General features: G+C 35.3%; 2 protein-coding genes across 2 annotated transcripts; both read right to left on the minus strand.

Annotated features, from left to right (window-relative positions):
* Positions 1-1,852: 1,852 nt before the first annotated feature.
* Positions 1,853-11,825, minus strand: LOC115697187 (mitogen-activated protein kinase kinase kinase 1). The gene is made up of 9 exons (XM_030624101.2): positions 10,488-11,825; positions 9,507-9,591; positions 9,321-9,383; positions 8,029-8,186; positions 7,620-7,692; positions 7,464-7,523; positions 3,165-3,275; positions 2,766-3,017; positions 1,853-2,321 (listed from the first exon to the last, which is right to left on the minus strand). Exons 1-8 carry the CDS (start codon positions 11,507-11,509, stop codon positions 2,805-2,807), a joined length of 1,785 nt encoding a protein of 594 aa, XP_030479961.1. The 5' UTR covers positions 11,510-11,825; the 3' UTR covers positions 1,853-2,321; positions 2,766-2,804.
* A 223-nt stretch (positions 11,826-12,048) lies between these two features.
* On the minus strand, positions 12,049-15,291 carry LOC115694971 (uncharacterized). The gene is made up of 6 exons (XM_030622075.1): positions 15,187-15,291; positions 15,070-15,139; positions 14,683-14,868; positions 13,692-14,437; positions 12,970-13,504; positions 12,049-12,068 (listed from the first exon to the last, which is right to left on the minus strand). Exons 1-6 carry the CDS (start codon positions 15,289-15,291, stop codon positions 12,049-12,051), a joined length of 1,662 nt encoding a protein of 553 aa, XP_030477935.1.

The following is a 15,291-nucleotide window of genomic DNA, read 5'->3' on the forward strand; positions in this document are numbered from 1 at the left end:
TGCACAAATTTTTTATGGGGCCAAAGTGGAAATAGAAGTAAAATTCTCTTAGCTTCTTGGGATTTTGTTTATCTCCCTAAGAAGTTTGGTGGGTTAGATTTTAAAGATGGTTCTAATTGGAATCGAGCTATTCTTACTAAATTTGTTTGGGCAATCATGGAGAAACATGATGTGTTATGGGTGAAGTGGGTCAATACGATATACTTAAAAGGGGTGAATTTCTAGGAGTACCAACTCCCGCAAGATATCAGCTGGTCTTAGAGGAAGATTTGTCATCTTAGACAAGTCTTCAGCAGGCAGTATGTGTTGGTTGTTGGTATGAGAGGTAAGTTTAAGGCTGCTTTGTTATATAACAGTCTTCTTCAACCCGAACATGAGAGCTACTCTCGAGCTGTTTGGAATAGGCTTAGCTTGCCTAAAAACATGTTTATTCTTTGGCAAACTGTGCATGTTCATCTTCTTACTAGGGATTTCCTCTGTCGATTTGGCATTGATAATGTTGAGAATATCTATCATGTTTGTGGTATGGGTATTGAGCGTCATTCTCACTTGTTTTATGAGTGCCATTTCTCGGTTCAAGTGGTGGCCTTTACACTTCAATGGTTGGTTGAGCACTATAACTAATATGGTAGGGAAGATGAAAGCTAATATAATTTTTGGCGGCTACAATGTATAGTACTAATAGGAATAAGTGCATCCATGAAGGGTACTCACGTACAGTCCTACACTTAGTTACTAATATTAAAAGGTGTATTAAGTGTCGTTTGTATAGCTTATAAAAAAATGAATACTTGTAATTATAGAATGATTAATAAGAGCATGTTTGGTATTGTTTTCTGTTTTTTGTTTTCAAAAAATTATTTTTAGAAATGAGAACAAAAAATAGTTTTTGAAGTTTTTAAAAACAAGTCATGTTTGGTTAGTATTTTTAAAAACAATATTGACTAAAAGTGAATTGGTTTTTAAAACAGAAAACAACATTTTGTTGTTTTCAAAATTCTTGTTTTTTGTAATTTTGTTTTCTGAAAACTGTTTTAAAAAAACAAGACCAAACAAGCCAAATTGTTTTCAAAAAACAATTTTCTGTTCTTAAAAACAAAAAACAGTTTTTTAGTTATGATACCAAACACGCACTAATATTTTGGATTAAGTTTTTTGTTTTCAGCTAGTGTCTGGGTATTTTGGTGCTGTTGTTGTTTTTGTTGGTGGCGTTTGCTTTTGTGATTAATGAAATTTCTCTTTTCTTCGATAAAAAAACTATGTTTAAGTGTCAATTTTATGTTTTATCACAACATATTGATTGTATCGTGTCGTATTTGTATCATATCGTATTTGTATTTTTAATACGTTTGATAATTATATGTTCATGGTTTTCTTATCGTATTATGTCGCATGATCGTATTAACACGATAAGACAATACATAACACGAATAGCCAGCACTACACAACTCGTGATATATGTTATATAAATATATATATATATAAATATATTGAGACATTTTCATTTTTATTTTTGTAATTGATTTTTATTTATGTATAAAAATAAAAACAACATAATCTTAAAATAAAAACAGCATAACATCAAAATAGAAACAACTTCTAAATAAAAATAGTAAAACTTTAAAATAAAAACAACTTAACTTCAAAATAAAAACAGCTTTTATAAAAATAAAAATAAAAAACGTAAAAGTAAAAAAATAAAATAAAAAATATCATATACGTACATAGTAATTCTCCTTTGTTTTTATGAAATTCTTAATATATATTAATTTCTAAATTGGAGAAAGGATACAGCTAGACTGCTAGAGTATCAAAGATAACAAACAGAATAAAGAAAATACATGCACAGATGTACACAAATCAACTATTAAATTTGGACATTGACCATATATATACAAACAATTTTCTTTGTTTTTGTTTTCATTTTTTTTTCTTTTTTTTTTCAATTCTTACAACTAATGCCCCACACCAGACTCTTTACCGACTAAATATTCTAAAATTAAAACAAAAGAAAGGATTTGTGACTGACTTGAATACACCAATCCTTCCAATAAACTCATGTAAAATGAGAAGAGAACATTAAAAGAGCATTTAGCTCCAGTACACATTCTCAGGTAGAGGATCCAATACACCAAAATGAATGGTTGTTCTAAGGAGACTTCGTAGATCTCGTTAGCAGATCCTCAGCAGATACTTGGAAGTTGTTTTACAAGTTCGATCAAACATTCTTTCAGATACTGAGGATTGCTTTAACGCATGGGTCCTCGGCTCAACCTACCCAATTTGAGAATGCAACACAGAAATTTCCAGCACACATGGAGCTGTTTCCAATAAGCAAAGAGATCATTAAGCAACATCAAGATGACACAATTAATTGGTAATGCAGTGTTCGTTGTCTGGAATCAAATTAGTTGAGAATGAAACCCCTTCCGAACAAAAAAAAAGATTGGGTCCTGTATTCGCCGGCCAATTACTCTAATCAAGTGGAACCCATTAAAATTGATACATGTATAGGTTTTTTAAGTAAAAACACAAATGAGAAGAGGATGGCAATAAACCTATCGGTTGGTTACTTTCTAAGTGGCCATGTTAGAAAACCAAGTAATAAAGCTATTGACTCATGCAGCACCGAAATGAGAGTGATAAGTAAATGAAAAGTTCGCATGCAGGTGCAGGTGTCCTAAGAAGAAAAATAGTTTGTATTTGCGTGACTATCAGTTCTTATTTCATTTATAAGAGTAAAGATGACGAAAATTAAATCTCACCTTAAAGTACAAATCACAACTAATGGAGAGAAAATTATCTCAAGACCGCACACCAAAAATATAAGGTGATGCTGATCCAGAAGATGTTGGAAGGGGCTTCTTCACAAATGGATGTTCTAAGAGCTGAGCAGCAGTGAGACGAGCATCAGGATTTACTTGTAGGCACTTGAAAATAAAGTCGCGTGCCTCTTCAGAGAGAGAATCAGGAACAGTAGGTGGCACACCCTTTCCAATTTTAAATAAGGCCTGCATCTGTTGAGACAAAAGGCCATGAAGCAATAAATCAATAAGAAAGCCGAAGAAAATCTCTAGTTCGAGAAATCTTTGATCCTTGACATCCACCATAGTCGTTTAAGTAAATAATGAAGAAAGAAGAAATCAAATAAAAAATATACATACCCATTCCAAATCAGAGTATGGTATCTTTTGCGTCAACATCTCCAACACGGTACACCCAAGACTCCATATATCAGCTGGAAGCCCATACCCTTGATTCTTTCGGTTAACAACCTGCAAATGTAGTTCAATATTGAGGCTTAATACAAAACATCAATCACAAACCACAAAAGAAATCTATATCAATATTTAAAGAAATAAACATTTTCAGATATAACAAGGATTATGTCTATCTAATCTAATAGCACACAAATCAAATTCCTTCTTAATAAAGAAAACTCAAATGTCACTGGTAAAAGAATTTTATTAGTAGGATACTCAAAACACGAGGTAAAAAAACTAACTAATCACAGTGTAACATATAGCCACTTTGCTCCTACGCTATGGACATATTCCTAATTGTAAAATATGGTGAATGAATTGTATATCTTATTCAATAAATTATATACAAAATTAGAGAGACTAAAAAAGAAACTAAAGAGAAAATAGGAAACTAACTAATTACAATTATTTTTAAATTCTACAACTAATATACAGCTAATATATTCATACTCCCCTTCAAGCTGGAACATAAATGTTAATTATGCACAATTTGTTATAAAGATAATCAACTCGCATCCTATTAAAAATCTTTGTGAAAATAACTTCTAATTGTTCTCCAGTCTTCACATGTCCTGTGGAGATTAGGCCTGAATTTTCTTACGAACAAAATGACAATCAATTTCAATGTGCTTAGCTCACTCGTGGAACACAATATTTGAGGCAATATGAAAAACAACTTGATTATCACACCACAATTTTGCTGGAACTGAAGTCTTAAATCCGACTTCAGTCAAAAGCTGATAAATCCACACTATCTTAGACACAGACTGTGTCATAGCTCTATATTTTGATTCTGCACTGGATCTAGACACAACATTTTGCTTCTTACTGAGATCAGATTTCCCACAACAAAGACACAATAACCTGAAGTAGATCTTCTATCTACTTTGAAACCTGTCCAATCTGCATCAAGAAACACTCAATCTAGGTATGTCCATGATCCTTGTAAACAACACCTCGTCCTGGTGTTCCTTTCAAGTAACACAAAATTAGCTCTAATACTTTCCAATGATGAATTGTTGGTGATGAGATAAACTGACTAACAACAATAACTGAGAATGCAATATTTAGACGAGTCACAATTAAATGATTCAACTTTCCCACCAATTTGCAATCTCTCAAGTTCGTCAAATAGTTTCCCATCACGTGTAAGATGTACAACTGGATTCATTGGAGTACTACAAGGTTTGGCTCCCATTTTCTTGTCTCAGTTAATAAATTAAGTACATACTACCTTTGAGATAGAAAAATACCTTCTTTACTCAGAATGACTTCAACTCCCAAGAAATACTTGAGCACCCCCTAAATTCTTAGTGTGAAACTTGGTATGAATGTAAGATTTAAGGGATGAGATGCCTATAGTATCATTTCTAGTAATAACGATGTCATTCACATACACAACAAAATAATATCAACAGTTGATTTTTCATTAAACAAAGAATGAACGATCTTACTTTTCAACAAACTAAATTTCTCAACAGCCTGACTAAATTTACCAAATCAAACACAAGAACTTTATTTTAAACAATATAAACTTGCGAAGACGACAAACTCGCCCTAACTCCCCCTGAGCAACAAACTCAAGAGGTTGCTCCATATACACTTCTTCCTCAAGATCTCTATCAAAAAAATCATTATTAATATCAAGCTGATGTACAAGCCAACCATGAGTAGCTGCCATGGTGCATGATTATTATGACCCAAAGCACTATTAACAGAAACAGATGGAGTAGCTTTTGTGCAAAGAGCGCGGCTAAAGACATCCTGCAAAGAGGAGACATCAGACCCAGAAAGAACTTGTGACTTTGCAGAGTCAAATTCACATGAGAGTCCTACTAGAAAGCTCACGATAGCCATCTACTCTCGCTGGCGCTGCTGAATCTTCACATCAAGACTAAAAGGCAACAACACATTAAGCTCTTTGAATGTCCTCTTAAATGCCATAAAGTAGTTCTTAAGAGACTGAGGTTTTGCAAACATCGTAAACACGAGATAGATTGTCTTTTCCAAGATACAAAAATTCCAAGTAATCTATTATTTTTTTAACCAATTCACAATGATTAATCAAACTAATTACCTCATTATTAATAGAATTTTGAACTTGAATAAACAAGCTAGCATCCTCACGTAACCACACTTTTCTTGACTTGTTTTTTTCTATGAGAGGATCATCTTTGTCAATACTCCTTAGACAAAGTCGAATCATCTTACTCCATTCCATATAATTCGAACCAATTAATTTATGGTCAATGATTTTAGACATCACAGAAACCACATCAAAAACAACTATTGCTTTTGGATTTGATTTTGTCTCTACCATAACCTCAAACAAATATCGGAAGAGACAAGACAGAAACGAACAACGAAGAACAAATAAAGAACACCCAAATACGAAGAAGGGAGAAATACCAAACTACAATTTGAGACAAATGCGAGTAGGCTTAAGAGGAGCCAAAAACACGAACTGGAGAAGATTTGTCGTCGAAATCTCCGTCGCACACGCCTTCACGCAGGGGTAGGTGGTAGTAACAACAGGCAGAGCGTGAGCCAAGCGCACGAGGAATCCGGTGACCGGACTTCGAGTTTTGGCAGATCGACGACTGGGGAAATCATTCTGAGTTGGCGATGAGAACAAACGATTACTCTAATGAGGGTTTCCGAAAAAGAACCCTAAAAATGAAAGAAAATCAAACCCTAATTGCAAACCCCAATTTATGATGAACCCTAATTTCGAATTTCGAATCCCCAATCCCAAAATCAGCTCTAATATCATGTAAAATATGGTGAATGAATTGTATATCTTATTCAATAGATTAGCATGTATTTATATACAAAACTAGAGAGACTAAAAAAGAAACTAGAGAAAAAATAGGAAACAAATTACAATTATTCTTAAATTCTACAATTAATATATAACTAATATATTCCAACACTAATCAGTTCTCAATGTACATATGGACGTATTCCTAACCAGTTTATAATATATAGCCACTTTGCTACCACACTTTATATACATATATACAATGTTTAAAAAGGCGTTTTTGAGGCGTGCCTCAAGTTGAGGCGTTTAAAGATTGCACCAAGGCGTGCAGCTTGCTGAGGAGAAGACAGACGTACGCCTTAATGGGTGAGGCGTTGAACTGAGGCGTGAGGCGTTGAGGTGTAAGAGGCGTGTGCCTCAAATTTTGAAAGTGAAATGGGCTATTTGAGCCCCTAAAAAAGGGCCCAAATTGTTATTTTAAATTTGTTTTTCTGCTGCCCAACTTAAAAAACTTAAAAGACCTTTAAAAAGTCCAATAAGCATTAATTAAAAAGCCCAATGAAATATTTAAGTAAGCCCAAATAAAACTTAAAAATAAAAACCCTAATTCCATCTTTTTTCCTATCTCCCTCTCTTCTTCACAGCAGCTGTGCAGCTGCTTATTTCTTCAGCCAATGGAGAAAACAAAAACTTGCTACTTGCTTCCTTCAAATGTGTTCTAAGATAGTAGAATTTAGGATTCTAATTCTAGAAATATAATTATCTTTATTTTAGTTTGAGTTTTATGAGACATATTTTTTGGTATGTTTGAATTTTATGAGACGTTTTATAGTTATCATTTTTATGACATTTTATAATATGTTTGAAATTTATGTGACAGTTTATTCATTCTAAGGTGCTCTAAAAGTATTGATTCCATTAATTTTTTAGGCTTACGCCTCGTACGCCTCGAGGCTTACACCTCGCCTTACCAAAAAAAAACGCCTCAAGGCTCATTTGCATTTTTTTAAACATTGCATATATATAAATTCATAGTTATACTTATAACAATTTCATTTTAAATTACACATGTACTACTGATGTAACAATGACACATCAGTCATTTCAGCATTCCGTTAACCACATGAGATAAAACTTAAAAAAGCCATATATTTCTACACTAAAAATAGTTCGGAGAAAAATTTTCAAACCAAGAAAATGTGTTCTGCTGCTAGCCAGATTCTGAATTGGCCAGGTTAGGCAATGAATTTCTACATATTTGAAATAGTACCATATTGGTGTATATGTGTTTGGTCCATTACAGGAAAGAGAACTAATACTTAGAATCCTAATAATTATCTCCACCAGTAACTGAGACTGCCATTAATCAATTGATCCATTTTGATCCATAAAATGGTACCATTTTTTGGTTAATTTAATATAAAATGGCAAGGACAAACCTCAGGAGCCATCCAGCAAGCAGTCCCCTTGGTAGATTTGACGTCATTAAATTTGGTTGCCTGGAATAATAGTACATGCAGCAAAGTAAGGGACGAAACACATTCAAACTCATTTCAGAAGTAACCAGAAAGAAAATTAGAAATCAGAAATAAAACCTTTGCCAACCCAAAATCTGCAAGCTTCACAGATCCACTTGCATCTACCAGTATATTTGCACATTTAATGTCCCTTGAATAAATTAAAAACAGAAAGAGATAAGCATCAATGCGTCACCAAGATTCACGCCTTGGTTGGCTAGGCACTCAAAAGCCACTTTTCCACTTTTGGGCTTTTAAAGCTTAAAATCAAAAGCAATTTAAGGGTTTGGTTGCCCTTTGGCATATTAAAACGATAAAAAGCTCTTTGAGAAGAAGCTAATCTTTATAGCTTCTTCAGAAAGAGCTTCTTGAGAAGCCAAAGCCGAAAGCACAAACCTAACCAAACAAGCCCAAAATACCTGAGAACATTAGTGAACAAATGTTTCGCACGAAACATAGTAGTTACATTTATATATACTTCTCTTACCTGTGAACCACATTTCGATCATGAAGATACTTTAAACCAAGCAAAATTTGTCTTGTGTAGGCAGAGACTTGAGAATCTCGAAGATTATATCTCTGATAAAGTCTTTGCAAGGATCCCTTGGTTACTAGCTCAAGAAAAATATAAAGCTTTGAGTCATCCTGCAGTGATCATTAGAAAAAAATTGATGATCAGAAATGAAACAAATTAGGAGAGACTACAAGCAACATGATATATTCAATTCACATCATTTTCATACTAGGCACCTATTTACTTTAGACTTACCACTGCAAAAACCTAATTTACTACCTTATCTTTACATTCCCGTAAAAGGGTGGCAATATAGGTCATGATATGATAAAATGGTTCGAAGACGGCATGAAATTAGCAGGTTTGGGTTTAGCATAAACACGCATAGGTCAAAATAAGTTACACACGATTAGACACGATTAAATTTCTAGTTGAACACAGGTTAACCTACTAAACCTGAAATTGACATGTTTAACACGATTCAGTACATATTAATATGACATGAAATTAGCCAATGTATTAATCTATTAATGAAACCATAATAGATTATACATGTTAAAATGACAAATTTGAACCTATTTGTTTATTTTCTATTTATGTGGGAAAAATAGGTATTAAACTTATCAAAAATGTTGATGTGTCATGTAAGATTAACATGACTTGAATATGGCATGTTTAAATATCGTATTAATTTTGTCGTGTCACGGGTTTACCTATTTATGACTGTGACGTGTTCCTGTTTACATTTTATGACACGTTATTTAATCGTGTCGTGTCGTGTTCGTGTTAAGCATAATCGTGTCTTATCAAAATCCAGTTGACCCAAAACAAGACACGAATACACAAATTGCCAGCCCTAACCGCCACCTCTAATAGTACCAAAACTCCGAGAAACCTACTGTACAGTCTTGTAGGATGTGAAACCTAGTTTCAAATAACAGATTGCATACAACCTTCGCAAGTAACCTCCCTGTGATTTTTTTAATAACTAATCATTTTTTAAACTCTATAACCTTTTAAACATTTATTTTTCTACTATCGGAGATTCAGAATACGCTTCAGTACCAAAGGCATTCATCCTCCCTCACCCGGCTTGGTTTGCAAAATTACTAACAAGACTAAAAGTTATGAACCATGTAAGAGTCATCAATCAGTATTTGCTTAGTACGCAATAAAGTTGATTTTGACTCTAAAAATGAAAACTTAATTGTTGTATAAGTTAAAAGTGACAAGAATATGTACAAAGAGATCTGCAATTACTATACCTTATCCGTGCCATGATATTGAACTATGTTTTCATGTTCAAACTGACTTAGAAGAGCAATCTCCTGAAAATAATAAGCACGGGATTAGAAGAAGCACGCATTCACCAAGATCAAATAGTATAGCATAGACATAAAATACACAGAATGCTACATGAAGCCAGCAAACAAGCAACCCTTAAGTCTAACCTGCTCAAGCTGATAAATACTTTGTTTTCCTTGATCTCCTTGATCAAGCAAGGAAACTTCCTTCACGGCAAAAAAGAAACCATCACTGGGAAAAAAAATGGAAAATCAATGAAGATCAGCTAAGGCATATAAATTGTCAACAATATGAGACAAATAAAAAAAGGAAACAGAAAAAACAAACTTGAAATGAATTGTATGACATTTCACCACCAAACACACACACACCAAAAGAAAAAAAACACTATATCACAATTGTTAACCTTTACATTCTAAATATCTGCGTTTAAACTAAATTCTTGACTTGTCATTATAATAATAACTACTTATTCTACAGAACCAAAAAAACCTACCAAAATTAACTCTCTACCTACTTTTGTCATACTTTCTGTAAATAAGAATTTTCTTTTCTTTTTATTTCAGTTAATTTTTAGAGTTTGATATTTATCTACAAAGCACCTCAACACATTGGCACCAGGCAGTAATTAGTTCTAATTCTTCTGGCAGTCTGCAAGGAGTGCAGCATTAATTTTAACTAATAATATTTACCAGTCAAAGTCGAGCTAGTGCCAAAAAACAAGTGTTAAAATTAAGTGACAAGACAGACAACATGGTACTATAATTCCTACATGGATATACACGTTGCTTCCATCACCGATATGGAAAGCCACAAAATTGCTAATTTTTATCTAATAAAACAATGCCATCCCTAGAATCTTTAACCATCAATTCTGTAAGAGAATATATCCCTATTTCTATCTAATAAAACTCTAAAATCTTCAATCTTCAATTATCAATTTGGTTATCTCAAAAGAAAAATTATCAATTTGGTAAGATTCCAAAGAAAAATGAAACTTCTGGACTAATGAATGAACGGTAGGTAGGGTTAATAAGGGGCGACAATAAACAACTGAAATGAAATAAATGAAGATAATCTCAGAAAATATGACGGAAAACAATTGAACACAACATTCCAATACTTACTCTGCAATTCCTTCATATACAGAACCGAATGACCCGCGCCCCAGAAGCTCACCCTTTAGCCAATTGGAAATATTACGCTTAAATCTCCCATTCGGAGAAATGTTTGAGGGCTCTGTGGTGCTGCTAGAAGAGTCGTCATCGTTAGACGTTGTGAACGAACACGTTTCAGAGGGCGGCACATTCTCAGAAACGACGGCGGGCCTCCCTGCTGAGATATCTGTGTTTCGATCCTCAACGACTTCCGTCTGCACTTGTTTTACTTTGTCTTCTTGTTCTTCCTCCTCTTCTGTGCGTTCTTCGTCCGAAGAAGCATAATCTTCAACGGGCATTCGTGAAGAATCTTGGTTGTCGTCGGGCGCAAAATCCCTTAAAAGGTCCCAGGTCGAGCTCGTGAGATCAACCTCGGGAAGCCTCATCGAAGGCGGTGGCTTTAGCAACGGTGGCCGGACACCCTTAATTCCTCCTCCAACGGCAACAACGGCAGTACCGCCACCAGCACAAAAACTGTCGTCAGCAGTACAACACCCACTAGACTCAGCTGGATGAGCCCGAGTCGACTCAGTAACATCCCTAATTGCAGCATCCGTAAACCTATCAGACAATTTGGCAATCGCTGCTCCACTATCCTCGTCTTGCTCCCTCTTCGAATCACTGAAGCTATCCAAAGGGTAAAGCTTAGACCTGGGCAAAAGATCAGAAGACGATCGGACCTTCCGAGCCTCCCACGCCGCCAGCGAAATAGCAAAGTCTTCAGGACCGGAAAGCCCCAAACTCCGGCAAATCCGATCAAACTCGCCGTCGGTGCCCTCGACTCGAAAACTCATCTTTTCCGACAAATCGAGGGAGCGAGTATGAAGCGACGGAGACGGCGAAGATTCAATCGACGAAGACGACGAGGTCGCGTTGTAGTCAATGTGCTTTGCAGCATTGCGGCGCTCCAAGCGCGGCTTCCTCGAGCCCTTCTTCGAATCCATGTCTTTGTTTACCTTTCTATTGGTGAAAAATCGAGGTATATGCTGCATAGAGAACTAAATCCATCTAAATCCTCCAAACACAGAGCTTCGAACGGAAACCCCTAAAAATAAAATCCAGTGAAAATATCTTTTTACGGACTAGTTGTTCATTTTTCTGGGCTGATGATTTTCTGAAACATTCCCGAGAAAATGGATAGGAAAATTGGGATTCTGGGGTTTTGTTGTTCAATAGTAGAGAAAGAGAGATTAGGAGGAAACGGTTTGAAGGGGAGAAAGGAGAGTGAGACTTTGAGAGACTGGTAAACGCCGTCGAAGATAGTAGGAGAGAAAAGGAAAACGCGGTGCCACGTGGCGGCTACGGAAGCCCTCACTGTGACCGGGACTCGGGTGGGCCCTTTTTATTCTCATACGACAATATTGGTACTCTAAAACTTAATATAAAATATATCTTTCTATTTATTTATTTATCTTTAAAAATTAAAATATCTTTTTCTTTTTATAATTTATATAATATTTTTTATAATATTCTATATATATAATAAAACACATTTAAATTATTTTATTTTTTTGAAAATGAAATATCAACTTCATTCAGAATACAAATGGCCTGAAGATGAACCAAAACATTATCCTCAAGAATGCTACGACCAGAATAAAATCGAGAGTAGGGGTGTTCATCCGATCCAATCCGCACTTTTTTGGTCAAACAACATCCAATCCGCACTAAGTGCGGATTTCATATTTTGGATCCAATCCGATCCGCATAATAGTTTAAATCCGATCCAATCCAATCCGCAATAGTGCGGATTGGATCGGTTATTTTGGATCGGTTATTTTTTTAATAATAAATTATTTAATATTTCATAGAAAAAAATTAAAATAAGACTATTGTTTCTTAATCTCCAATAATAATCTATTTCCATCTCCATTTATATATAAATCAAACCCATATACATATATGTCAATATATAATTTACACTAAAATATATATGTATTTATTACTAAAATAAATAAGTTAGTATATATATATATATTTAAATTTGTGTGTATGTGTCTATGTGAATAGAATAATTTTTCTAGTGTGTTTTTTATTATAAAACAAATAAAATACACTAACTCAATATATTACTAAAAAAGATTAATAAATTAGAAGTATGTGTTTTTTTTTTAATATTACTAGAAAATTAATATATATTATATATTATAATTTTTTAAAAATATATATAATTAAGTGCGGATTGGATTGGATCGGTTACTTTTTGAGGTCAAACAACATTCAATCCGCACAAGTGCGGATTTTAGATTTTTCAATCCAATCCAATCCGCGCAAGTGCGGATATCCGCATTTTGCGGATTGGATTGGATTGGATCGTGCGGATTGGATTGGATCGGATACTTAGTGAACACCCCTAATCGAGAGCGTCTAGCCACAAAATGGGCCACCCGATTTGCTGATCGTTTAATATAACGTAAACTAATATTAGGTGAAGAAGATAATAAAACTTTACAATCGTTAGTAATCAAACTAAACACAGAAGACATTTGTTGCTTGCTAAAGATTGCTTGAACAATGAGAAAACTATCAGTTTCCACCTCGACTGTGTTCCAGCCTTTGCCCTTTAACCAGCTAAGAGCCTCCTTTACCCTTAAAGCTTCAACGATCTCAGCTGTGTATGACCCGTGGTAATATTTGGCAACAAAGTCAATAACTTTACCGTTCGAATCACGAGCAACAACACCGAACCCATAGGCATTTTCCTTCTCAAATAATGCACCATCAACTGCTCTCCACATGAAGTTCTTCACTTTAGGTGGTATCTTAAGATGCCAAAGTTTGTACCAGAACCCAGAGTTATTCTCACCAGGTTGTGTGTGTCTCTGAAGTTGCATCATGGAATAGGCAAATTTAACTGAGTAGTAGCCTGTTCTTTCACCAGTCCACGACCAACAATCTTCAACAGCAGCTGGACTAAGGGGAATTCCAAGGATTAAAGATGCATCCCGAATATTAAAGATGTCCTTGAAAGAGAGACATCTCAGCTTCTGTTATGAATGTCAAAGAGTGAGCTAACCGTGTGATCATCGAGTCCCGTTCTAGTGGTGGATACGTATGGGTTGATGGGATTAGGGAGCCAAGGTTGTTTGAGAATGCTAGTTGAAGTTCCTGTGCCAATAGTTCTTCTGGCCCCAAGGCAAACCAAGTGTTGTGCACTCCATATATACGTCAGACAAAGCTAGGATTATTACCCAATTCAGCATTAAGGAAATCGGTTCGAGAGTAGTACTTTGCTTTATAGACCTGGCTAGCAAGAGAAGATGATGAACATAAAAGTCTCCAACCTTGGTTAGCCAACATAGCAATGTTGAAATCATGGAGATGACGAAAGCCCATACCCCCAAAATACTTGGGAGCAGCCATACGATCCCAAGACATCCATATGATTCCTTGGCCATTGGAGCTTTTTATTTTCCACCAGAAATTTGCCATAATTTTCTCAAGATCTTGGCAAATGCCCAACGGAATGAGGAACACACTCATAGCATAAGTTGGAAGGGATTGGATGACAGTTTTGAGCAAAATTTCTTTACCAGCACGAGAAAGAAATTTGTCATCCCAACTATTTATCCAGTTAATGATCTTGTTCTTAAGAAACCCAAGGATAACAGTTTTTTTCCTTCCAATAATATTTGGTAACCCCAAATAGAAAGAGCCATCAGTAGCTTCAGGCATTCCAAGAGTTGAGCAAATTTGATCTTTGGCCGCAATCTCAGTATTGGGACTGAAAAAAAAAACTGAAGACTTGGTAGCATTAACTCGTTGTCCAGAAGTAAGCTCGAACGAATGGAGAAGCATGTTCATACTCACAGCAGCACCATATGCGGCTTGATAGAAGAGATAACTATCATCAGCAAATAACTTATGTGCAATAGAAGGAGCCCCATTAGCCACACGACAGCCTTGTATTATTCTGTCAACTTCATATTTTTTGATTAAAGCTGAAAAAACTTCTACACAGATGATAAATAAATAAGTTGACAGCGGATCACCCAGACGAATCCCACGAGAAGGAGTAATAGGACCCGTAAATAACCACTGTGAATAACAGAATATCTAACAGAGGTGACACACTATATAATGAGATTGATCCATTTGCTAGCAAATCCCATTCGGTACATGACAACTTTCAAATAGTCCCACTCAACTCAATCATAAGCCTTACTCATGTCAAGTTTCAAGGCCATGAAACCTTTTTTGCCTCTTCTTTTCTGTTTTAGGTAGTGCATAATCTCAAAAGCAACCATAATGTTATCAGAAATGAGTCTGCTTGGGATAAAGGCACCTTGGGTGGAAGAGATGATATGATCGATCATGCCTCTCATCCCGTTTGCAAGAACTTTTGCCACAACTTTATAAGAAAAATTACACAAGGCAATAGGACGCAGATCACCCATAGTTGTGAAATTATTCTTTTTCGAGATCAGCACTAGATGAGTATCATTAATTCTGGGGGGTAGCTCCTCAATTTCAAAGAAATCATAAACAAACTGCACATGAATATCAGGGCCAACAACATCCTAATGTTGCTGGTAAAACCCGGGACCCATACCATCAAGACTTGGGGCCTTGTCAAGATGCATTTGAAAGAGAGCTTGCTTAATCTCTTCAGGTGTAACTAGCTGTAGAAGAACATCATTATGATAATTAGAAACAGAGCAATTTATACCTCCCACCACAGAGTCACAATTAGTGCCTTCAGCATTATAAAGAGATGAGAAGTATTCAACAAGAACATGATCAAGACCCGAAGACCAATCCTTCCACTCTCCAT

The sequence above is a fragment of the Cannabis sativa genome, chromosome X, assembly GCF_029168945.1.
Source record: "Cannabis sativa cultivar Pink pepper isolate KNU-18-1 chromosome X, ASM2916894v1, whole genome shotgun sequence".
In the NCBI taxonomy this organism is placed as follows: domain Eukaryota; kingdom Viridiplantae; phylum Streptophyta; class Magnoliopsida; order Rosales; family Cannabaceae; genus Cannabis; species Cannabis sativa.